Source organism: Macaca fascicularis, chromosome 16 (assembly GCF_037993035.2).
Source record: "Macaca fascicularis isolate 582-1 chromosome 16, T2T-MFA8v1.1".
Lineage (NCBI taxonomy): Eukaryota > Metazoa > Chordata > Mammalia > Primates > Cercopithecidae > Macaca > Macaca fascicularis.
The window spans coordinates 66136518-66161283 of record NC_088390.1 but is presented as its reverse complement, the minus strand read 5'-3'; the positions used below and the strand labels follow the sequence as shown (position 1 = coordinate 66161283).

At 51.0% G+C, this 24766-nt stretch overlaps 1 protein-coding gene across 3 annotated transcripts in view; it reads right to left on the bottom strand.

Moving 5' to 3' along the window:
• Positions 1–277: 277 nt before the first annotated feature.
• The window catches only part of NMT1 (N-myristoyltransferase 1), a 48461-nt gene continuing 23972 nt past the window's right edge, over positions 278–24766 (bottom strand). For 2 of the 3 annotated variants that reach the window (XM_074019896.1, XM_015438622.4), the window contains 10 exons: positions 22724–22868; positions 15074–15192; positions 12584–12675; positions 11624–11740; positions 10330–10500; positions 9374–9482; positions 6408–6578; positions 5651–5818; positions 4529–4666; positions 278–3675 (listed from right to left, as the gene is read on the bottom strand). In XM_074019896.1, coding sequence (XP_073875997.1) covers positions 3655–3675; positions 4529–4666; positions 5651–5818; positions 6408–6578; positions 9374–9482; positions 10330–10500; positions 11624–11740; positions 12584–12675; positions 15074–15192; positions 22724–22868 — 1251 coding nt within the window. In that variant the 3' untranslated portion in view covers positions 278–3654. The remainder of the gene's footprint in view (positions 3676–4528; positions 4667–5650; positions 5819–6407; positions 6579–9373; positions 9483–10329; positions 10501–11623; positions 11741–12583; positions 12676–15073; positions 15193–22723; positions 22869–24766) is intronic. The other variant, XM_045374650.3, reaches the window with a different exon arrangement.

The following is a 24766-nucleotide window of genomic DNA, read 5'->3' as shown; positions in this document are numbered from 1 at the left end:
GAGGTGCTCAGGTGCTGGTTGAGAGCCCAGCTGCTGCTCTAACTTGGAGTGAACCTGAGTCAATACCAGCTCGTCTCTGGCGGGTGGGAAAGGTCTGACAACACCAACTTTGCCCTGGAAGAAGGGCAGCCTTAAAGGAAGGCCTTTGGAAGCTGCCCTGATGCTGTGGGCTTGAGGGCCTCTGTGGCCGAGCCCTGTCGTCCTGGCTCCAGCCTAGGCCTCAGCACTCCGTTTCTTCCACTGTCACCTGCTGACCAGGAATACCAGGACAAAAGGGTTTGTTCAGCTGCTTTCTTTATTAGAAACAAGTGAGATGTATTGAGCAGAACAACAATGCATTTGGTATTTCCTCCCCCACCCTGGGAATGGATGCCCCCCCCACAGCCCAATGAAAAGCCAAGACAAAAAGGTGAAGCTCCCCCGTCCCTGTTCCCAGATGTGGCACCTGCCTGCCAGCCAGTCAGTATTTTTTAATTTAATGGAATGAAATTGTCCTCAACAGCCTCCCTAGTCGGCTTGTGGGCCTGCCTTCATTTTGCAGCAGAGCAAAACTGAAGCCTCAGGCCTCCCCTGGTTCTGGGGAATGTGGGCCAGGCCGTCAGAAGGCTGCCTCACAGGTGGGTAGGCACTGACGGGAGGGACACTCCTGCCCCCTCCCCTGACCTAGCATCTGGTGCCCCTCCCTCTCCTAGACCACAGCTCCATGCAGCTATCCAAGGCCTTTGGGCCCTTAGGTTGGTTAAATGCTGGTCATCTCTGGGGAAAGAATTCAGGAGCACAGGGACTCCCCTGGGCTTCCGAGAGCCAGCAAGTAGGGGAGTGATACCAGTTACACGGGAGTTGTGGGGAAGGCCTGACATTTTCCATAAACCTGATGTTAAAGTAGCTGGGTGTGGGCCGGCCTTCAAATAAGACAGGAGCCTCTTCAGAAACAGGCATGTGTGGGGAAACGAGCCCTGTACAAACCTCGATCCGGAGCGGAGGCCTCCTACTCAGCTCTCTCCCTACACAGACTGGAGTCCATGGTCAAATGCAGTCAATCCAAAGGCAGGAGGTAAAGGCGTCTTTGAAACATGGCAGCTGCGAGGACTGGGTGGCGGGGCGGGGCCAGGCCCAGGGGGCCTTCCAACAGCGGCTGCTCAAGGAGGGTTAGCGTGAAGGCTTCAGGGTCCTTCCTTTGCTTGGTTCAAGCCAGCCATGATGCCACCACACTGCAGGGCTTCTGTGGGGAGGCCCTGACCCCTGGGATGGTGCTCTCTGACCTGAAGTCCCAGAAGGGTTTGAATGAAGAACACAGGGACTACTGGGACAAAAATCAGATGAGCAGCAAGCAGCCCCCAAGCCATCCCCTGCACACCTGGGCAGGGTTCTCACCGTGAGATAAAGCAGAGTCCAAGGAGCAGGGAACCTGATTTCAGTGAGGGAGATGCCTGGGCCTTTGCCAGGAGATCTGTTTCTTCCAGAACAGCCACTGGGGCCTCACCGTTTCCATTCCATGACCTGGGTCAACCGAAACAGAGCTCACTCCAGAGATCCGCACAGCCCAAATCTCAGAGGCAGCTCAAGCTGGGACCTGGCCCAGAACAGGCCAAGACTAGGACAGGGAGCCTTTCCAAGTTCCAGGTTCCCCCAAGGTAGGAAAGACTTGGGCACTTTATTCTTTGATATCCTCAAAGGTCTGGACAGGGTGAGTCACTCTGGGACTTGAGGCGCTGTGCAACTGTTGTCTGTGAGGCTGAAAGCAAGCCCCCTGCCTCTCCGACTCCTCCCGTCTGCGGAATGCAGTGCGCATCTTGCTAAGAACAGCAGCTTCTTTGGTCTCGGTTTCTTGGAGTCAAGGAGTCAACGTCAGTCATGATTGCTGGGGCCTACAGTTTGCAGCACAGGAACAATGGGAAAAGGGAGGCCCCTGCAGGCCTCTGACGAAAATCCACCTTAGTGAAGTTGCTGGCTCTAGCAGCAATCTGCAGAGCGGGCAGCATTCCCACAGGTGGCACGGCCCCCATCCCAAGCATACGACGTCTTCTGGTTTTGGCAACTCTGCAGAATTAGCCTCTGACAAACCACACCAAAACCCACAACCTGAAACAAGCCCCTGCTGGCCTGCAGAGTGTGGCTTCGGTGAGTGGCACAGGGCTCAGCCTGGCCTCCTGGCTAAGGCTTCATTCCCGTATGAGTGGAGAGGTGACGGCAGCAAGGAAGCCCCACACGCCACACGTCATGCTACCTCCTCCCCACCACTTGCTTCTCTCTAGAGCAAAAATCACATCCAAGCCTGGAAGTGGGTTCCTGACAATTCCACAGCCCAATTCTGCCCAGGCCGCGTGGCTGAACACCACTCAAGAATGCCTACATCGACAGACATGCGGCCAGAGGCTTGATTATTTTTTGGGAAACTGGCAGCATCAACAACCATCACTACCATAAAAATCCACAAAACAGCATCAGCAAAAGTCAGACTCAGACAATGGTGATGGGAAACCATTTCTGTTGCCAAGTCCAGATCTGCCTCTAATCACCACTTCTTGCTGCCACTTGCAGGCTGTATCTTGGAAAGGGGCACAACAAGAAATGGCTAATGGGTTGGAAGGCACAGGCCAGGGGCTGGTGGCTGAAGGGGTCTGGGTATTGGCCCCATGCCACTCCTGCCCAGCCACCCTGGGGACATCAGGGTGCTGGCTCTTTGCTCTAAGATGAGCTAAGCAGGGCTTACACTGATATGGTCTCCAAAGGTCCCTGATGCTACAAGGAGGTCCAAGGGCCTCTTCAAACTGCCAGTCATCCCAGGCAGTGGAAAAGCAAAATCTTACAGGGGACTCATCCCTATAAGGTTGGCAACAGCTGGCTAAAGAGCCCTTTTGAATCAGTTGGCAGGATGACTTCCTACAGGGAGCAGGTCAAGGGGATGGAAGAAGGGACTCGATCAATGAGGTCTGCTGCTGCGGACCGTCCCATTGCTGTGTCTCAAAATGCAGGCAGGTCTGGCCCTGCAGGAAAGTCCCTGCCCAGCGTCAGCCCCAGCCAAGAGCTCCATGTGCCATCCAGTGAGATCTGAGCCTGTTCCACCTTCCCTTCCTTCTCAAAGCCAGTCATCCCAGCTGATTCAGAAGGGGAGCTGGATGCGGTTCTCCAGATCCTCTTTTTCCCCAAGATAAGTCAATGTCTCCTCTGGAGGAAACCATGACTGTGCCAACGCGTCTGTCTGCCACTGTCCTCGGGTCCTCATTCTGAGGAATGATCTGGATTCAGCTTTTCATTAAAGACCAAACATCCTTGCACATTTGGAACATGAAAGATATTTAAAATATTTATATATATATAATATATATATATACTTTTATTATTCACCCGTTAACTCCATTATATGCCAATCACGAGCTAGTTTTCAGCAGTTACATTCCCTTGATCACGGCTGCATGAAGATGTAATTAACTGGAAAACACGGAGACCAGAGACACGACCGGAGGTGACGTCACGCAGCCCACGCCATCGCAATACAATTGTCAAGTTCGCTGGCGGTTTGGTAAAGCCGGTTCAGTTCTGCTCCCTTTGCCAGGGATTCTCACGTGTGTGAAAATTGGACCAACAGTGGTGGGGTTCCATTTCCTGGTTCGAATTTTCAGTGGCTTTATCCAGAATCTCAGTGGTGACTGGTTATTGTAACACCAGTCCAACCTAGGAGAGCCAACAGGGAGAGGCAGAGCTGAGTCGACAGTGGTCCAAAGACTCTCCCACACCCCCCATCCCCGAAGTTCCGACTGGCTGGGCCCGGGGTCCACCGCTTGTGCTGTGGGAGCAGACTCACACCCAGCTGGCCCCGTGCTCAACCTCCACACCAGGGTTCACATGTCCATCAGACCTCCCAGGGAAAACTGGTCCACGCTCCAGCTCACCCCCATGTCCCCTGTGGCGCTGGGGGAGGAAGGGCTAAGAAAGTGTCATGCCAGGAAGAGGGCAGCAGCTCGGGAGAGGAAACCTCCTCAGAGACCCCGCAGCCCTACCCTCCTGGCAAACTGTGGGCAACTCAACTTCCACGGTTCCCTCAGGTGGGAAGGCCTTCCTGCTCCTGTGTGGCTCTGTCCCCTCTGCCATCCTCACACCAGTTGCTGAGAGGGGAACGCTGACCTGCTGGTCTGGCCAGCAGAGGGCAGAGGGAGGGCATTTTCTTTTCTTTCTTTTTTTTTTTTTTTTCAGACGGAGTCTCGCTCTGTCGCCCAGGCTGGAGTGAAGTGGCGCGATCTCGGCTCACTGCAAGCTCCGCCTCCCGGGTTAACGCCATTCTCCTGCCTCAGCCTCCCGAGTAGCTGGGACTACAGGTGCCTGCCACCACGCCTGGCTAATTTTTTTTTGTAGTAGAGAAGGGGTTTCACAGTGTTAGCCAGGATGGGAGGGAGGGCATTTTCAAAGGCTCAACTCCAGCTAACAAGGACCCAGACTGCAGCTGTCTCCCCAACCCATGGCCCGGTTTCTGCTGGAGACACTGATTCCCTGGGTTGGGCAGCCTGGACTCTGGCTGCATGGTGCCCACCTTCTCTGCCCCCATGCTGGGGCATTTCCAATTGTAAAGGTAATACTGCAGGTTGCCGTCCCCTATGCCAAACTTGAGCTTCTCCAGGAAGGTTTTGTTCTCCATGAGATCCAGTGCATTGAACACATCAAACCCTTTCTGCAAAGCAGCAGGGAGGAACAAGAACAGGTGAGGACAGGTGGGGATGGCCTCCTTCCTAACCCTTTGCTGCCATTTCAAAGCTGTCCTGTGGGCAGCCACAAGAACAAGGTTCCCTCAGAAGCTCTGCTGCTTCTGCATTACTCCCCGCTCTCCAGGCGGTTCTCAGGACACTCTGGGCGCCCCCTCCAGCCTGGCCTCTGCCCAGTCTCCCTCTGAGTATACACATAGGTACTCAGTGTCCAGACTGGGGCTCTTGCTATTCCTGGTTATGCCTCCCTGAAACTCTAGTCATTTCCACAGTCCTCTCTGGAGTCCAAGCCCTGAGGCCCTTCCTCTGAGAAGCTGGCTCCCATCAGCTACCTGGGGTTTGTGTTGCTTCCTTACTCCATGTATACTCCAACTCTCAGGCCCTCAGTGCACCTCATGTTATGTGACACCTGCTGTGTCGCTTGGAGACTGTGAAGATGCTTCCTAAACCTCACCAACTGGAGCAGAAGCTCTCACAGGGCAGGGACCAGCTTGCCCACAGCAGGCTGGGCTGGGTGCAGGAGGTCACCAGAACCCACAGCGAAGCACTGACCGACGGGCTCTCCACCCGCTGCTGGCAGTCAGACACTCCGATGACTCACCACGACAGAGAGCAATCACCCCTTTCCCACGCTGGGAAAGCTGTGAGGAGAACCCGTGTCCTCCCAGGGCAGGCCTGGCTATTCAGGCTCCTTGGTGGTGCCTCCTGTGAGAATGAAACTCACTGAAATGAATCAGGAGGAGTTCAATGCCTTCACTTCGGATGCTCCTTGCTCCTTCCGAGTTTTGAGTTTCTGGCTAAAAACTGCAGGAACCCTGCCTAAGCAGAACAGGAGGTGAGGAGGACTCGGAGCCTCCCAGCCCATGGGAGGCTGCGTCCCGGGAGCTGTGCTCACCATGGCTCCACTGCCCCTTCCCCGCACATCTCCAGAGAGCCCCTGGTCTGCTCCTCACCATTTTGGCGAGGACAAGGGCGTCGCTCATGAGGTCTAGAAGAGGGGTCTGGGTGTGAACATTGTAGAAAGAATAAGCAGCTTTGAGACTCTTGTGGGTTGGATGGTTCATGATGGTGGAGGGCAGCGTATAAAAGCTCAGGAAATCCGTCACCTCTCCGTTTGAGTTCTGAAGGGAAGGCAATAAAGAGGCAATGTCAAGCATGTACAGTGGCACTGTGGCCCAGGAACAAAATGTTTTCTTTTGCTCTGCCTTCAGGCAGCTCTGCCCCTCTAGATAAACAGGTGGAAACTGCAACAGGACATGTGGGGAGGAGGAGGGATGTTGGCTCAGGGCACTTGAGGACAGAGCCGTGATCGTAGACTGAAACTGCCAAACCTCTTTCCCAGCAGGGGCACCACCAGGGACCTCTTCTTGCAGTTCACATCCCCCCTAGACTGTGTCTCCTACGTCTGGTCAGCACTGGGTTAAGTTGGGACAGGCAGGGAATTGCAGGCTTTCCTGAAGGATTAAGCGGGGCTCAGTTCTCTCTATTCTGTGTTATCAAAGTGGGGCAGAGGGGGAGAAGGGCTCAAGCCAGATCCAAAGGTATCTTTTCAGCAAATTCAAGCACCAACTCCTTGTTTTTAGGGAGGACCAAACACGGATGGTCAAGGAAGTCTAGGGTGCCAACACTCAAGCCCTGGGAACCCGGCCACTCAGGGGGATGCCTCTCTGGGAACGCATTAGAGGCCTGGAACACCACTCCCTGACTCACCTCCACCACGAAAGTGTCGATGATATTCTCCTGGGGGTAGAACCAGTGCTCCACCTCCTCCTGGCTCATGACGGGCGTAAGGTGAAATTGCTTCAAGTACCTGGTGAGGAGCTGGTGCACTACTGGAATGTCCTTTGTTTCCATTGGTCGCAGCCCAGCTGTCTTGGGAGTCTGGAAGCAAGACAGAAGAGATGGAGTGAGATGAGCTGATCACCCTGGGTCTATCCATGGTGAGGATAGATCAGGCCCTCAAGAGAGAATCCCTGGTCATTTGGAGGCTCCCTGCACCCCCGTGCATCTCTCCTCAGGCACAGGGCCTGCCTCTTCCATATCTTCTGGCCCTTTCCCTCCTAGTCCAGGAGGACTCAGGCTGCTGCATCAATCAATCATCCACATGGCCCCAGACTGACTTCCTAAGAAAACACAACCCTTCATGCTCCACCCTTGTTTCAAACTCCCCGCCCCAGAGCACAAGACTTTCTACCCTTGGGCCAGGGTGGCCTTTCTAGCTGTACCTTCTGCCCATGCAGCCCAGCGGTCCTCACAGGCTTCTTTCTTACTGAACTGTGACTGATGCCATCCCATACTCACTGCTCGCTCTCTGCTAGACTTAGAGCACTTCACAGACCCCAGGGCCTAGCCAGGGTCTGCCCGCCCAGACACTGTTACACCAGTACTTCCCAGAGAGCCATGGCTGCAAGTTAAATGCAGAAGAAAAGCAGCATACTCCCAGGATTTCATCCCCAGTCAGCGTCCCACCCGGCAGCTGCTTTTGCTAGAAAAATGCTTCAGTGGAATGAAACCATATGATGCTGTGGTGCAAATACCGGGCTGGTAGAACATCCCCAGAGGCTCAGATACACAAAGGTGGGCTTGGGGCAATCTGCAAACAGGGTGGTGTCACAGTTTACAGGCCTCAGTCAGTGCCTGACACAATGCTTCCCAGTGCAGGAATTGCTTTTAAAACTTCAGTTCTAGAACCTCCAGCCTCTAAAATTCCTTGCTAAATCCTCGTCTCTCTAGGGAACACTCACTGACCTCATTCTACATGGCAGCTCCCATAATGATACCTCAAATCCTGGACTGAAAACACAGCCATGCTGGGGTTTCCACCCCAATATGGGTGAGGCAGTCTTCTGGCTGCCGCAGCACTCTAAGAATGCTCTCTGCCCGCCTGCCCACCGGCCTAGAACGCAGGGCAGATTTGTCATGAGAACAGAAGGCAGAAGACACATACCACAGTCCCCCAAACCTGTGCTTTTGGCAGTGTCTGACGGTACTGCAGCAGCCTCTCAAGATGGGACACTAATGACCTCAATCCGTTGGTGGATTAGCCTGATTTCAGAGCGATCAATCCTGTTTAGAGGCTGAGAAGTCCAGGCAGGCAGCCCTCACGTCAGCAGGAACTCAGTAACTGTGTGGACTGATGGCCAACCAGAAGCACTTCGAGGAAAAAGAAGGGATTTTCCTCTTTTTTTTTTTTTTTTGAGACGGAGTCTTGCTCTGTCGCTGGGCTGGAGTGCAGTGGTGCGATCTCGGCTCACTGCAACCTCTGCCTCCCAGGTTCAAGTGATTCTCCTGCCTCAGCCTCTCAAGTAGCTGGGACTACAGGCACGTACCACACCCAGCTAATTTTTGTTTTTAGTAGAGACAGGGTTTCACCATGTTGGCAGTGAATCTCTTGACCTCATGATCTGCCCGCCTCAGCCTCCCAAAGTACTGGGATTCCAGGCGTGAGCCACCGCCCGGCCGGAGAAGGGATTTTAAGAATCCCTACTGGGATGGGCAAGGTGGCTCACACCTGGAATCCCAGCACTTTGAGAGGCTGGAGGTAGGTGGATCACTTGAGCCCAGGAGTTCAGATGAGCCTGGGCAATATGGCAAAACCCTGTTTCTTTGTTTTCTTTTGTTTTGAGACGGAATCCCGCTCTGTCGCCTAGGCTGGAGTGCAGTGGTGCGTTCTCGGCTCACTACAAGCTCCACCACCTCGGTTCATGCCATTCTCCTGCCTCAGCCTCCTGAGTAGCTGGGACTACAGGCGCCTGCCACCCCATGACCGGCTAATTTTTTGTATTTTTACTAGAGATGGAGTTTCACCGTGTTAGCCAGGATGGTCTCGCTCTCCTGACCTTGTGATCTGCCCACCTCAGCATCCCAAAGTGCTGGGATTACAGGCGTGAGCCACCGTGCCCAGCAGCAAAACCCCGTTTCTATAGAAACAAAAATTAGCTGGGCATGGTGGCGAACGCCTGTAGTCCCAGCTACTTGGGAGGCTGAGGTGGGAGAATCACTTGAGTCTGGGAGGTCAAGGCTGCAGTGAGCTGTGACTGCCACTGCACTCCAGCCTGGGCAACAGAGAGAGACCCTGTCTCAAAAAAAAAAAAAAGACTCCCTACCTGAAGCCAGCCACAGTTGGAGCATTTGTTTCTTTGGGAAACTAGGAAAACTGAGACCCAGAAGAGAAAAGCAGCTCACTTTAAAGCTGCCCAGTCCTTCAGTGCCAAATCTGGGTAGGGAAATTGGGATTAGAAATCAGGGCTTCCCTCACAAGCTCAGGTCACCCCTCACCTGGCCTGGCAGAGGGGTGCCACAGACCCTCGAGTGCATCTGTGCAGGGCTTTGGAACACGCTGCCATGTGTGTGAAGGTTCACTAAGTGGATCCATCATTCTATTTAAGCTTTACTTAGGCTAAAATTACAGGGAATAGGTGTTCTCTGAGCCTTTCAACAGATGGCAGAGAAGCTAGTCCAGGCACAGGCTCAGAGGAACTGAGAAAGTTAAACTAAAATAAAATCCTGCTGCAGATAACAGAAATAGAAAGTCCAGGAAATCTGAAGACTATGGGCTGGTTCACTTTTCCGGTAGGAGAAAGCCCCTCTCCACCCAGAGCCCTTCTCTCCTGCTGACAGCCAGGCTCTCCTTGCCCTCTCTCTGTTCTCTGTCCACCACCCGGGGCACCACTGGCCTCTGGCAGTCGGTAGAGCTTCATGGTGCGCTGCATGGTCATATTTCTGCTCAGGTGGGAGAACTTCACTTCAATCAGCTTCCGTGGGTTTAGGGACCGATGCCAATACCTGTGGGGACACAAATGTCCTGTCCTCAGGGTTCTGGCCAATCCCTATTACAAGGACAATGGCAGGGAGACCCCAGCTGGCCAGCAGGTGGCGTGAGAGACACATCAGGTGCCTCCGGAGCCAGTGGTGTCACCCTGCTCTCCAGCCTCCCCCCAGTGAGTGCTGCCAAAGCTCCTCCTAGATCTTCTTTCTCCCTATTTTTCTTGCTCAATTTCCAAAACTATTCCTTTGCTACAGCGGTTGTCTGGAGAGAGCAATCCTCACTCCTAGAATCAAGTCAACGGAAAAGGGCTATAGTCATGCCCAGAAGATGATGGCAGAGGCACTCACCCTCCTCCCTACTCTTCTGCCTTCACACCTGGTGTTTTTACTTTTAAAGTTCTCTAGGGAGAGATTATTCAATTGTTTCAAACAACTTTCTAAGGCAGAGGTTGCCCTTAGATCACATAGCAGACTTGCTCTATTTGGTGCACACAATATTCAAAACAAATTGAGCCAACCATGTAAAATTTTAGGACATTTCCCATAAAAATCCAGATTTGAGCTCATCCCTAAAAACAAACACAAACCATCAGTACCGCCCCCCACCATCTCCAAATAGCAGCAGCCAGCAGACACCAAGAGCCCTCCAGACAAGGTAGGGACAGACTTGCCAGTCTGCCATCCCTACAACCCTCCTGCCCTCTCCACACTCCCAATCTGGCTCCTGCAGGCACCAGGTGCCCGCCTTACCAGATACTCCAGAGGTGGGACGCTAAAGGCGGAGCTGTGACTCACAGTGGCCCATGCTCCTCAAGTAGAGTGCAGACACCAGTATTTTAAAGGACTTACAGGAAGACAGTTTTACCTGCAGGTGCCAACGGGCTTTGGTAGTACCACCCCGGCAGTGTAAACAGCTTGGAAGATGCCCTCCAGGTGAACCCGCCTGGTAATCTCGCGGATCAGGACTGGAGCCACCCTCTTGGAACGCAGCTTCTTGTGGACACACAGGAAGTTGATCTCCACCATCTTCTTCTCTCTAAGAGGGGAAACATCCAGGTGACAAGGTTTTTAACAGGGAAGGGAATGGTGATCCCCTCAAGCACGTGCAGCCACACCTGGAAGGACCAGGTCTGCAGCACAGGTGTGCTTTTAGCTGCCACCTGCACTCAGTACTGGGACTCCCCACCACGCTCCACCAGGCCAGGAGCCTGCCTCACTTCAACAGAGTCTATTTCCAAAGGAAGGTGGGACTCAAGCAAACGCCTTTATTTGAAGGCACCACCAGCATCTCCCTGACGAATCCCTAGGAGTCGGCTGGGGAATCCCACCGTTAGCATGCAGGGAAGCAGCACAGGGAACCCGTGGGGCAGGTCAAGGCAATTCTAGGGTTTCAAGGTTCTGATTCCCTCAATAACACAGCTGATAAGCCCTGAAGACTGTGGCAGGCAGATGGTTTGGACACTTCCAGGGAAAATGAAGAGCAGAGATCACAGGCCCCAAGGACTATCTGAATCTGGGTCACACTGGCTCTGGCCCATTTCTGCTGCTGTTCAAGTGCTTCCATGTGTGACTGGTACAGGCATTCAAAAATGAGCCTCTGATTAGCCAAGTATGGTGGTGCATGCCTGTAATCCCAGCTACTTGGGAGGCTGAGGCAGGAGAATTCTTTGAACCCTGGAGGTGGAGGTTGCAGTGAACCAAGATTTGCACCACTGCACTCCAGCCTGGGCAACACAGTGAGACTAAAAAAAGCCTCTGGCCAGGCACGGTGGCTCACGCCTATAATCCCAGCACTCTTGGGAGAGAGAGGTGAGTGGATCGCTTGAGCTCAGGAGTTTGAGACCAGCGCGGGCAACATAGCAAGACCTTGCCTCTATAAAATTTACAAAATAATAAAAACAAGCCTCTGCTGAGCAGGCACACCAGGTCTCAGGCTGGGCTCCTTCCAACCTGGGCCACGAACAAGGGAGCCAACTGGGACTCTGAGCAGAACAGGTGGTTCCTAAGATGAATCTGCAGTCCCAGCAGCTGGGCGTCCTCCCTTCCTGAGACTGTCCCTCTTTCTTTAATGAGGCACATTGTTCAGCCTTTTTCTCCTCCCTCCCAGACCAAGCAGGATGGCGGTGTTGTGGGGGTTGGGGGTAGGTGCTGGTGCTTACGTGTCATAGATATGGATGTTTGCTGGGATGGCGCTAATAAACCCAACCAATTTCCGACTTGAGACCACTCGAACCCCGCAGTGCCACTGGGGGAGCCAGCCGGGTGGCCGGAGAGCCCTGGAAAAGAGAGGCTGGGGTTGTTGTGCTGCTTGCCAGCAGGCTGGACAAGCTGTTTGGGTTCCACAGTCAAATTTAGTTTTGACCTGGTGCTACCACCTCCCTGGGGGTTAACAGCTGAATTCTCTTTAGGGCCAAGCCCTCCTGGACACACAGAATCGAGCCATCACCATTTCTGGCTACTCATCCCACTTGGCCTAGTTACTCATCCAACCCAAGGTTATCATACTGAGGATTTCATGCCTGATCCAATTTCTGTGTGTTCATTATGACAGCTTGAACCAAGGGACTGGCATCTTTGGTTCAAAGGACGGTGGGTCCCATGGTTGAGAGCTGATTGTGGCAACCCGGGAGCTCTGGTCTCCGTCTCCCTCCTTCTGGTGCAAATTCTTCCTTCCCTTTCAGGTAGTCCCTCTCTATTTCGGCCCATGCCTCTCTCTTCCTGGATATTAAACGTGGCCTGGGCAGGTGGATGGCTCAGCCAGGAAAGGCTATACAACTGAGCATGCTCAGGAACTAGATAGAAAATGTGCCTTCTTTTCTTTCAGTCTTAGTAGGTCTCATGCGCTTTCCTTTCTTATATAAAGTCACCAGACAATGAATACCTCTTCCCTGGGTACCAACTCTACGAAGGTCTCCCTCACCCAGTCAATTGTCTTAAACAAGGCTGCAATTCTAAGCGCCAGTGAAAGCAAGTCTCCTTCAGATGCAGGAACTCAAAAATGACACACTCATTTGCCATTCAAAGGTTGGCCCCTGGCAGGGATGAAAACTCTGGTGCCCTGTGGTGGTTCTGCTCTACACCTTGCCCTCAAGAACCTCAAGAAAGCCCCTACAACTTACCACAAAAGAAACTCTGGGGAATAATCAAACCGGAACATGTTGTCATCATCTTCCACATAGTTCTCATTCAGGAGGGTGTATAGTTCTTTCAGCTGTGAAGAAATAAGCAGCTCACTTGGAGGTATTCTGCCAGGAAGGAGACCCACTCCAATACCCTGGGGCTCTAGGCTTTTCAGAAAGATGAAGCAAACCACCAAAAACGACGTGGAGTCTCACAAATCCCTCTGCCCCCTGGCATGGTAGGAACTCTTGGAGCAAGCACCCTAGTTAGAGTAGAAAACGGAGCCATCACGTAGCAGAGTGGCAGACCGAGAATGCCACCTAACCAACCACTTCATCATTCTGCGCCATCAACAGGGGAGAGCCACTGGTCTCGACTTCTGTGAAGTGCTGTGCAGGGATGACTCTCAAAGCTAGTCAAGAAATTACTCCACGGAGAGTCACTGCTATTTCCCATATTGTCTCATTTTTACCATCTGGCTCAAACAAAGGCCTTTTTTTCCTTTCTTTTCGAGATATGGTCTCACTCTGTTACTCAGGCCAGAGTGCACTGGTGTGATCATGGCTCACTGCAGCCTCCAACTCCTGGGATCAAGCGATCCTCCTACTTCAGCCTCCTGGGTAGCTGAGACTACTGGTGCATACTACCATGCCAGGCTAATTATTATTATTTTTTCTTTTGTAGGGGGGGCAGTCTCACTATATTGACCAGGCTGATTGATTTTGAACTCCTGGGCTCAAGCGATCTTCCCACCTTAGACTCCCAAATTGTTGGGATTACAGGTGTGAGCCACCACACCTAGCCACAAAGGCCTTTTTCTGCCTTCTCAGCTATCTCCATCTGCTGGCCCAACTTTGGTACTAAAAAATTCTGTTGGCCAGGTGTGGTGGCTCAAGTCTGTAATCCCAGCACTTCGGGAGGTTGAGGTGGGCAGATCACCTGAGGTCAGAAGTTCAAGACCAGCCTGGCCAATGAAATGAAACCCCATCTCTACTAAGAAATAAAAAAATTAGCTGGGTGTGGTGGCAGACGCCTGTAATCCCAGCCACTGGGGAGGCTGAGGCAGGAGAATTGCTTGAACCCAGGAGTCGGAGGTTGCATGAGCCGAGATGGTGCCATTGCACTCCAGCCTGAAAGACAGCAAGACTGCACCTCAAAAAAAACAAAAAAAAACAAAAGGCTGGGCGTAGTGGCTCACGCCTGTAATCCCAGCACTTTGGGAGGCCCAGACGGGCAGATCACGAGGTCAAGAGTTAGAGACCAGACTGGTCAACATAGTGAAACCCCGTCTCTACTAAAAACACAAAAACTAGCCAGGCACGGTGACAGATGCTTGTAATCTCAGCTACTCGGGAGGCTGAGGCAGGAGAATCGCTTGAACCCGGCAGGCAGAGGTTGGGGTGAGCCAAGATCGTGCCACTGCACTCCAGCCTGGGCAACAGAACCAGACTCTGTCTCAAAATAAATAAATAAATAAAAGGCCAGGCACAGTGGCTCATGCCTGTAATCCCAGCATTTTGGGAGGCCGAGGCGGGAGGATCATCTGAGGTCAGGAGTTCAAAATCAGCCTGGCCAACATGGTGAAACACCGCCTCTTCTAAAAATATAAAAATTAGCTGGGTGTGGTGGCACTCACTTGTATTCCCAGCTACTCGGAAGGTTGAGGCAGGAGAATCGCTTGAACCCAGGAGGTGGAGACTGCAGTGAGCTGAGAGGATGCCACTGCCACTCCAGCCCAGGCAACAGAGCAAGACTCCGTCTCAAAAAAAAAAAAAAAAAAGAAAATGTCAACAGAAATTTTTTTTTTTTTGAGACAAAGAGTCTCGCACTGTCGCCTGGGCTGGAGTGCAGTGGTGCAATCTCAGTTCACTGCAACCTCCCCCTCCCAGGTTCACATGATTCTCCTGCCTCAGCCTCCCGAGTAGCTGGGATTACAGGCGTGCACCACCACACCTGGCTAATTGTTTGTATTTTTAGTAGAGACGGGCTTTTATTATGTTGGTCAGACTGGTCTCAAACTCCTGACCTCATGGTCCACCTGCCTCGGCCTCTCAAAGTGGTGGGATTTGCCAGGCGACATTTTCATCATTCTTTACAAGGGAAATAAATCCCTCAGGTCAAAACAAGGGGCTCTGGGTGGCCGGGGTGGAAAGGGGAGGACAGGGCCTCATTTAGCAGCCCCAGCTGCTCTAATCAGGAGACAGACTAGAAAGAAAACAAGGAAATAAATGAATGAACAAAAAAGAATAAATGAAAAACAGGTATCCACGCTGGGGAGCTATAGAGGTTAACTTTCAACCTGCCAGAAAAGCTAAGAGCTATCTATGTGGAGTCTTGGCCTTACCCCAGGAAATTACAGAAGGGGGTCTATTCAGACCTCCTTGGCTCAGCTCTCTACGGCTCGAGGAGACGTGGTCTCGGTGAGACTGCAGGGCTTACTGTGAAAGTGGCTCCTACCCGCAGGTGTAACTTTCTGAGGGCCCACTCACCACACCACGGTCGCCCAGGTCCAAGGCATCCCAGGTGAAGCCCTGGGGCAGGGTGTAGGGCTCCTGGCGGATATTGTCCTTGTCAGGCTCCACCGGGCCATGGGTGTTCACCACTTCGCCTGAAAGAAGAACACAGCTGTGAGCCTCACCCTTTGCCCCCTCAGGGCAGTAAATGGCTCAGCTCAAAACTCAACCAGAGCAAATTCCTCCTGTCCCTAGGAGCCCTCCATCTGAAGAACATTCTGTGCTTGGCAACTGCAAACCGTCTTTCCAGCTACCCTTAGCCCCTAACTGAGGGCCAATTCATGGCAAAACCTCAGGACAATCACTAGGATCCAAGGTGGTTCGTGTTTGGGAAATCCATTTAAATCTCCCTTGGGTCACTGAATGACAAACATTTATCTTTAGTAATTTGGCTTCCTGCCTCCTGGTTGGTGTAAAGAGTGCTGCTGTCAGGGCCCTGGCCCAGGCCCATCAATCTGGATGGGTTTGTAAGGAGTCACAACAAGGCTGCTTTTGTGTCAACAGCAACAACAATGTACTGGGCCCATTTCTGAACCAGATGATGGCTTCTAGGCGCCAGGCTCAATCGTGGCCCTGCCAGCCTTGGCTTTCAGCAGTGTGAGCCAGTTAACTGCTCCTGCCAACTCAGGCCCTCAGTGTTTAGAGTCCTGCAAGTGCCTTTGGGCTGAATCACCAAGTCTACACAGTGTTGCCGGGAAGTCACCGTGACACAACATCCCCTCCCTGAGCAGCATAGGCCCCTCCTCTGCGGGAGTGCTCCAAAGACACAGCCCTCATTCCTATCAGAGCTCAATCAGACTCATAAATGCTGAGAGATTCACACTGAATTGTCATCCTTGGGATGATTTCGGTTCCACACTGGGCTCACTCATGTTTACACTGGGAAGAACGCAATGTTTAGTGCATTTTGGAAAACGAGTCTTCAAAAGGGACCAACTCAGTAACAGTGTTCTTAGCAAAGGCCTCAGTATATACTAGGCACTCAATTCATGCTTTTACTGACTTACAGACTCCTGATCCAATTTTTTTTTTTTTTTTTTTTGAGACGGAGTCTCATTCTGTCGCCCAGGTTGGAGTGCAGCAGTGCGATCTTGGCTCACTGCAACCTTTACCTCCTTGGTTCAAGAGATTCCTGCCTCAGCCTCCCGAGTGGCTGGAATTGCAGGTGCCCACTACCGTGCTGGCTAATTTTGGAGGTTTTTTTTTTAGTAGAGATGGGGTTTCACCATGTTGGCCAGGCTGGTTTCAAACCCCTGGCCTCAAGTGATCCACCAGCCTCGGCCACCCAAAGTCCAAACATTTCATTCTAACAAGTAACAGGCAGCTCTAGACCTTCCCAGAATGAATCTGTGGGGCAAGGGTGGTGGAAAGAGCTGCATGAGGCCACAGTGCACGACACCACCACCAGCACTGATCATCTCACCCTCTTCATCAGACACATTACTGAGCACCAACCATGCACCAGTGACTCAGTGACCATGCAGTCCCTAGTGTACAGCAGGAAAAAGGACCAAGTCCCTGTCCTCACAAGACATACCAATTTCTGGGGAAAAGTAAATAAATGAGTCATTATCCACGTGCTGAGGGTCAGGATCTGGAAAGGGCAGGGACACACAGCAGGGAAGCAGCCTGCTCTATTGGTAATCAGGCTTCCCAACAGGTTTGCTTGGGAGAGAGGTCATATTTTTCTTCCCCAGTCAGGAAGCTCATGACCAGGTGAGACGGGGTCTTGCTGTTGCCCAGGCTGGAATGCAGTGGCGTAACCCTGGTTCACTTATAGCCTCAACCTCCTAGGCCCAAACGATCCACCCATCTCAGCCTCTCGAGGGGTTGGGACTACAGCATGCGCCACCACGCCTGGCTAATTTTACTTTTCATAGAGGGGGGATGAGGTCTTACTGTTGCCCAGGCTGGTCTCGAACTCCTAGACTCAAGTGATCCTCCTGCCTTGGCCTCCCAAAATGCTGGGATTATAGCATGAGCCACCACACCCAGCCAAAACCCACCATTTGATTATTCATAAAGTAGCTCTTGTGAATTTAAGTCAATCTGCTTCCAACTGACAGCTATGTATATTAAAAAAACATTTTTGAGCCTACAAAGCTGAGGGCCAGACCCTCTAGTCTTATCTAGGTGCTGATTTCCCAACTTGTATTGAATTTATACTTTTCCTATATACTTTAGAACCTTTTCTCCCCCCTTAATTATTTCCATGGCCAAAAATACTGATGGTCTTCCCTACTGTACTAAAATAACCTCGAGGCTAAATTTTCTCATTTAGGCTGGCTACTAGGTCCTGCACGCAATAGGCGCTTCCATTCCCTCACTCCTTCACCAAGTGTTCACTGAATCCTAGAATGTGCCAGTTCTGTGGCAGGGGCTGGCGAATGCAACAGACACAGGTCCTCACCATCATGAACACCAAAGAGACGAGCGAGGAGGCACGTCCCACCCGGCATGGCAAGACCTGTGTCTGTGTGTGTCAGGAAAGACCTCTCAGAGGAAATATGTAAAGGCAAGGCCTCGAGGATAATTAGGAGTCAGTCAGGCTGCAGGTGGACTATGTGGGGCAGGGTGGGTGTGAAAAAGTAGAGCTACAGGAAACACTGAGAAGGGAGCAGCCACTTTTACTAGACTCCCACTGTGGAGTGCCCTTGATGCCAAGAAGCAGCCCAAGGCTCCTGTGCTGTCCTTGGTCTGGTGCCAGCATCATGGCCTCTGCTTGTCCTGCTCTGTGGGGAGCAGCCTGCCCTCTCCCTTACAACAGCCTTTGAGTACCTCCTGCTGAGCAGGGGTGGAAGGCTGCTCTGCAGAGCACAGCAAGAATGCAGCCAATTCTCTCAAGGCCGACATGAACAAATAAATGACTAAGGATGACACTTCGAACTTGCTTTAAAAGAATCTGGAAGTTTAAAGAAAACCCTGAGCTTTCAATGGGTTTCTTTCTGCACACTCTTCCCCCAAAATTCCTTCTGTGACATCAAACATCAAAGACCCCAAACTAAGCAATGCGGTGCAATTGTGAAGGACTTCAGATAAATGAGAATGTCTGAGATGCTTTAATGAAAACATTAAACCAAATAAAAACCAGGGAGAGGGAAAAGAGAGGGGAAGCTTCCCTCTGGGACCCATGGAAACCAGGTGAGTGCACATCCTCCCCTGTGACAGTTACTGTTTAAAACAGAGTGGCCACACTGCATTACACTGACCAAAGACAGAAAAGGATACTATATCCATTGACATGAGTGGGAAAGGGGTGACTTTAAAAAGAAGAATGACATGATCTGAAGGGGGAGATCAAAAGTTCATCTGAGGGCTCTTACAGTTGTTATACAGACTAAAACAGTTCTGCTAAGGCCTTTCATTTTTTTTTTTTTTTTGAGACGGAGTCTCGCTCTGTCGCCCGGGCTGGAGTGCAGTGGCCGGATCTCGGCTCACTGCAAGCTCCGCCTCCCGGGTTCACGCCATTCTCCTGCCTCAGCCTCCCAAGTAGCTGGGACTACAGGTGCCCGCCACCTCGCCCGGCTAGTTTTTTGTATTTTTTAGTAGAGACGGGGTTTCACCGTGTTAGCCAGGATGGTCTCGATCTCCTGACCTGGTGATCCACCCGTCTCGGCCTCCCAAAGTGCTGGGATTACAGGCTTGAGCCACCGCGCCCGGCCAGGCCTTTCATTTTTATTTATTTTTTAATCTTTGAGACAGGGACTCGCTCTGTCACCCAGGCTGGAGGGCAGTGGCACAATCATGGTTCACTCCAGCCTCGACCTCCAGGACTCAAGCGATCCTCCCACCTCAGCCTCCTGAGAAACTGGGACCACAGGCATGTGCTACCATGTCTGGCTAATTTTCTTTTTTTTCTTTTGAGACGGAATCTCGCTCTGTCGCCCAGGCTGGAGTGCAGTGGCCAGATCTCAGCTTCTGCAAGCTCCGCCTCCCGGGTTTGCGCCATTCTCCTGCCTTAGCCTCCCAAGTAGCTGGGACTACAGGTGCCCGCCACCTCGCCCGGCTAGTTTTTTGTATTTTTTTTAGTTTCACCGTGTTAGCCAGGATGGTCTCGATCTCCTGACCTCGTGATCCGCTCGTCTCGGCCTCCCAAAGTGCTGGGATTACAGGCTTGAGCCACCGCGCCCGGTCTGTCTGGCTAATTCTAAAATTTTTCTGTAGAGACGAGGTCTTACCCTGTTGTCCAGGCTGGACTTTAGCTGCTGGGCTCAAGCAATCCTCCTGCTTTGGCCTCCCAAAGTGCTGGGATTACAGGCATTGAGCCATGACACCTGGCCTAAGAAGGCCTTTCCAAGCTTAAAATAAAAAACCTAGGATAATTTTAAGCTTCTAAAGAATTGCAGGTCTCAGCCAGGTGCAGTAGCTTACGCCTGTAATCCCAGCACTTTGGGAGGCTGAGACAGGAGGACAGCTTGAGCCTAAGAGTTTGAGACCAGCCTGGGTAACAGAGTGAAACCCTATCTCCACAAAAAATTTAAAAATTATCCAGGCATGGTGGCAGGCAGCTGTAGTCCCAGCTGCTCAGGAGGCTAAGGTAGGAGGACTGCTTGAGCCCAGGAGATCAAGGCTGTAGAAAGCCATATCATGCCACTGCACTCCAGCCTGGGCAGCAGAACGAGATCCTGTCTCAAGAAAATAAAAGAGGGCCGGGTGCAGTGGCTCACGCCTGTAATCCTAGCACTTTGGGAGGCTGAGGCAGGTGGATCACGAGGTCAGGAGTTCAAGACCAGCCTGGCCAAGATGGTGAAACACATCTACTAAAAATACAAAAATTAGCCAGGCGTGGTGGCGGGCGCCTATAATCCCAGCTACTTGGGAAGCTGAGGCAGAGAATAGCTTGAACCCGGAAGGCAGAGGTTGCAGTGAGCCGAGATCGCGCCACTGCACTCCGGCCTGGGTGACAGAGTGAGTGAGACTCTGTCTCAAAAATAAATAAATAAATAAATAAATAAGAGATACAAAGAGACTCGTAGGTCTCTTTAGTGGAATACCATCTAATTAAAACTCTCCCAAGAAGGTAGGGAGTGCTGTAAAAACACAATGCATGAGATTTATAATCATTAGTCCTCCATTTAAGTGAAAAAAAATTAGGGCAAGAAGCTGTAGATAACACCACCCCTGGGAAAACTCAGAACTAGGGTGATGCCTCAGCCATGCAGGCTAACACGCCTGCCAAGGTGGCACTTTCTACAGGCTGACACAAACAAAGGAACCTAACTGGGGCTTGACTGACCCTGGACCTCAAAGACAGACTAGTCAGATGCTCAGGGCAACCACTCTTCCACAGAGTCCCACACCATACACTGCACAGGAGGCAAAACCAGAAGAAATAAACCCAGACCTTGTTCCTCCTTCCTCAAAGTGTCAGGGCCCGTATGAGCAACTGTGTGGTTTTCTCTTGAGCTTTCTGAGAACTAAACTGAAGCACTTTCTACATTTACAGGTGAGAGGAAAACAAAGTATTGCTGGGCTGAAGAGGAACAGAAGCAAATTAATCCCAATCTGCCTCTTTTTTTTCTTTCTTTTTTTAATTTATTTTTGAGATGCAGTCTTGCTCTGCTGCCCAGGCTGGAGTGTAGTGGTGCGATCTCAGCTCACTGCAACCTCCGTCTCCCCAGGTTCAAGCAATTCTCCAGCCTCAGACTCTCGAGTAGCTGGGACCGCAGGCCCGTGCCACCACGCCCAGCTAGTTTTTGTATTTTTAGTAGAGACAAGGTTTTACCATGTTGGCCAGGCTGGTCTCAAACTCCTGACCTCAGGTGATCCGCCCGCCTCGGCCTCCCAAAGTGCTGGGATTACAGGCATGAGCCACTGCGCCTGGCCTCAATCTGCCTCTTTACCAGGAGACACTATCTGTGAAGAATGTAGCAAGGTTACTCATTTGCAGATTCCTCAGGAAAAATAAAATCAAACCAAAACTCCAAAATGCCATCTGAAAACACAGCCAAGATATATGGCAGCCACCACATAATACCTCATCAGGGATTTCATTTGGAGATAAGATGTGTGGCTCTCTACATCGTTCCTGCTCCTCAGCGAGAACCTGGTCACTGGGACCCCACCCTATGGCCCAAAGCCTTGCTGGAGGGCTTAGCCAGTGGGCCTGGGACCTGGCCGATTAGGGCAGCCAAACACACAAGGTGATGGGGGAATCGGCACCCCTCTTGTCCACCCGGGCAGTGCTCTGCTCTCCTTCACCTGTGAGGATGCACCTACTCAGCTTGCTTCTGTTGTGAAGAAGCTTGAGAACTGCATCCGCTCTAGAGCAGAGCTTCTCAAACTTTCAAAGTGGACAGAAATCCTCTGGCAGTTCTGATTCTGCAGCTTTGGGGTCGGGCCTGACAAACTGCATTTCTACTAGCAATTAGGCAATGCCTATCCTGCAGGCCTGCAGGCCTCATGGAGTAGCTGCTCCCAACCTCCGCAGCAGACAAATCTCCTTGGGCACAGCTGCCTTCTTCCCCTCACCAGTCTTTGGCCCTACCCTGCCTGGCCCTGCCCTAACCTCCTCCTCTGCACTGAACACACTAGTCAAGTCTCATTGTGTTTCTGGAGAGAAGTAGTAATGTGGACGAGCTGAAAGTCATTTACATTTGGTGTTGGAACATGTTTTTTTTTCAACATACTTACTTTCCCAGTCACAAAGAAAACAGGAACTAGGCCACCAATGGGTCCAGAATCATGATACAACCACTTCAGAAACTTTGTCAGCTGAGTCCTGAAGTTAGCCATCAAGGTTGGCTTGGCTCAGTCTTGGCAGGCACGTCTAACAGGATCCAGTCCCTTCTAGAATCCTTTTAGACAATCTGCTTATTCCACCCCTTTAGCAGTTCATTATAGCTTTTTAAGGGGTGTTGATGAAACCTATATATGACATTCCCGGTGTTGAACCATCACTGCTAAGCAACATCGCAAACCACTTTGCATTTAGTAAGCATGCATTGGCTAGGAGACAAAGGGGAAGAGGCTGGGGACTTTGCCCATTCCAGGAATAAACATGTGCCCAGACAAACAAGACAAACTCTCTATAAACCTAAATGGAAAAAAGACCTCTGGGCAGACATTTCCACTCTTCATGTGCCAACAGTTCTGTTTTTTGGGGGGGTTTTTGGTTTGTTCATTTTTTGAGTTGGGGGTCTCACTCCTGTCATGTAGGCTGGAGTGCGGTGGTGTGATCTCAGCTCACTGCTGCCTTGACCTCCCAGGTTCAAGCGATCTTCCCACCTCAGCCTCCTGAGTAGCTGGGACTACAGGTGCATTTTTTTTTTTTTTTTCACTTTTTGTGGAAACAAGGTTCTCACTATGTTGCCCAGGCTAGTCTCGAACTTTTGGGCTCAAACAATTCTCCCACCTCAGTCTCCCAAAGTGCTGAGATTATAGGTGTGAGCCACTGCTGTTGGCAAGAATCATTATTTGTTCTCAATGTGTGCTGCTATAAAATGTTAAGGTCTTTGAATGATAGTCTTTATGCTGCATTTTTAAAGACCACCCTCTGAAAAACTACCAAGGAATTCCAGGACTCTACTGCCCTCCCTACAATAATTCAGCATGAAACCCTCATGAAGGCACAGCTGAGGCAAATCCATCACCCCGACCTGGCAAAGAAAGCGAGCATATACATACCCAGCTTGGGGACGGGCTGCGTATCCCAGAACTGGTAGCTTCGCTTGCTAGCCTCCTCCATGGTTTTGGCAGGTCCCTGACCCACTGAGAACAGCTCAATGGCCTTCTGTATTTCCTGGATCCTCTCTGCTGGCAAAGAGTTCATCTGGACAAGACAAAGTTGAGGAGAGAAAAGGCGCATTATATTAGTATGACTTTTGATTAATTATGAGTTCAAGAGTTAAGGGGGGCTGGGTGCAGTGGCTCATGCCTGTAATCCTAGCACTTTCGGAGGCCAAGGCAGGTGGATCACTTGAGGTTAGGAGTTCAAGACCCACCCGACCAACATGGTGAAACCCTGTCTCTACTAAAAATACAAAAATTAGCCAGGTATGGTGGCAGGCACCTGTAATCCCAGCGATTTGGGGAGGCTGAGGCAGAAGAATTACTTCAAACTGGTAGGTGGAGGATGCAGTGAGCCGAGATAGTGCCATTGCACTCCAGCCTGGGTGACAAAGCTAGACTCTGTCTCAAAAAAAAAAAAAAAAAAAAAAAAAAAGAGTGCTGGGCGCGGTGGTATATAATCCTAGCACTTTGGGAGGCTGAGGGAGGTGGACTGCCTGAGTTCAGTAGTTCAAGACCAGCCTTGGCAACACGGTGAAACCCTGTCTCTACTAAAATACAAAAAATTAGCCAGGCATGGCGGCATGTCCCTGTAATCCCAGCTACTCAGGAGGCTGAGACAGAATTGCTTGAACCTGGGAGGCAGATGTTGCAGTGAGTCAAGATTGCACCACTGCACTCCAGCCTGGGTGACAGAGCAAGACTCTATCTCAAAAAAAAAAAAAAGAGTTATGAGGTACAACTCAAAGAAGGGGTTTGGTTCCTCTGTCCTAATCCCAGAGGTCATTACAACCGAAGAAAAAGTGGTTGACAATGAGCTGTATGATGGGTGGGTGCTGCCTGCAGGGTTTCTCTCCTTACTAGTCTTATGTTGTTTGATGGCAAAAGTAATACATGCTCAATATAAATTTCAAATAATGCAGAAATGTGTAAGACACACAGAAAGTAAACACCCAACAATCCCATCCCCCAAATATAATGCTTGTCATCAACAGTCTTCACTTGGGAAGGTGAGAAGAGGCAAATATAATTCCAGACTTTTTTGCATGCAAGTTCCAAATGCACACACACACTTTTCAAAAACTAAAAGTGGATCATATAATATTATCGTACAAACTGCTCTTTAAAGCTATGTCTTAGAGACTTTTCCAGGTGAAAACACATGGACCTACCCATTCTACCAACTAAATCTGCTGTATCCACTGTATGTATGGACCACAGTATATTTAGCCAGCCCCCTGCTCATAGGCATTTTAGTGATTTTGTTCTTCAGTAATACAACAATGTTGCAGTGAATTTCTTTTCGAGACAGGGTCTCACTCTGTCGCCCAGGCTGGAGTGCAGTGGCACAATTATGGCTCACTGTGGCCTCAACCTCATGGGCTGAAGGGATCCTCCCACTTCAGCTTCTTGAGTAGCTGGGCCTATAGGCATGGGCCACCAGGCCCAGATAATTTTTTTCTTTGTTTTTTTGTTGAGATGGGGGTCTCAATATGTTGCCCAGGCTGGCCTCGAACTCCTGGGCTCAAGCAATCTGCCCACCTCAGCCTCCCAAAATGCTGGGATTATAGGCCACCACACCCGGCATAAATTTTCTTATACATCTATTTTTACCCACTGGGATATATATTTCTGTAGGATGAAGTTAAGAAAGAGGCTTGCTGGGTCAAAAGGTACGTACTTTTGAAATTATTTATCATCAATTTGCTCTCTAAAAAGAGACTATCAATAATCCAATGAACAGTGTAAGAGAGTAGCTCTAGACCCTCACCGTTACATTTACCAAGCCTCAGTTGAGCGTGGTGGCTCACACCTGTAACCCCAGGACTTTGGGAGGCTGAGGCAGGAGGACTGCTTAAGCCCGGGAGTTCAAGGCCAGTCTGGGCAATATAGTGAGACCGTTGTCCCGATTAAAAAAAAAAAAAAGTTTACCAAGCCTTA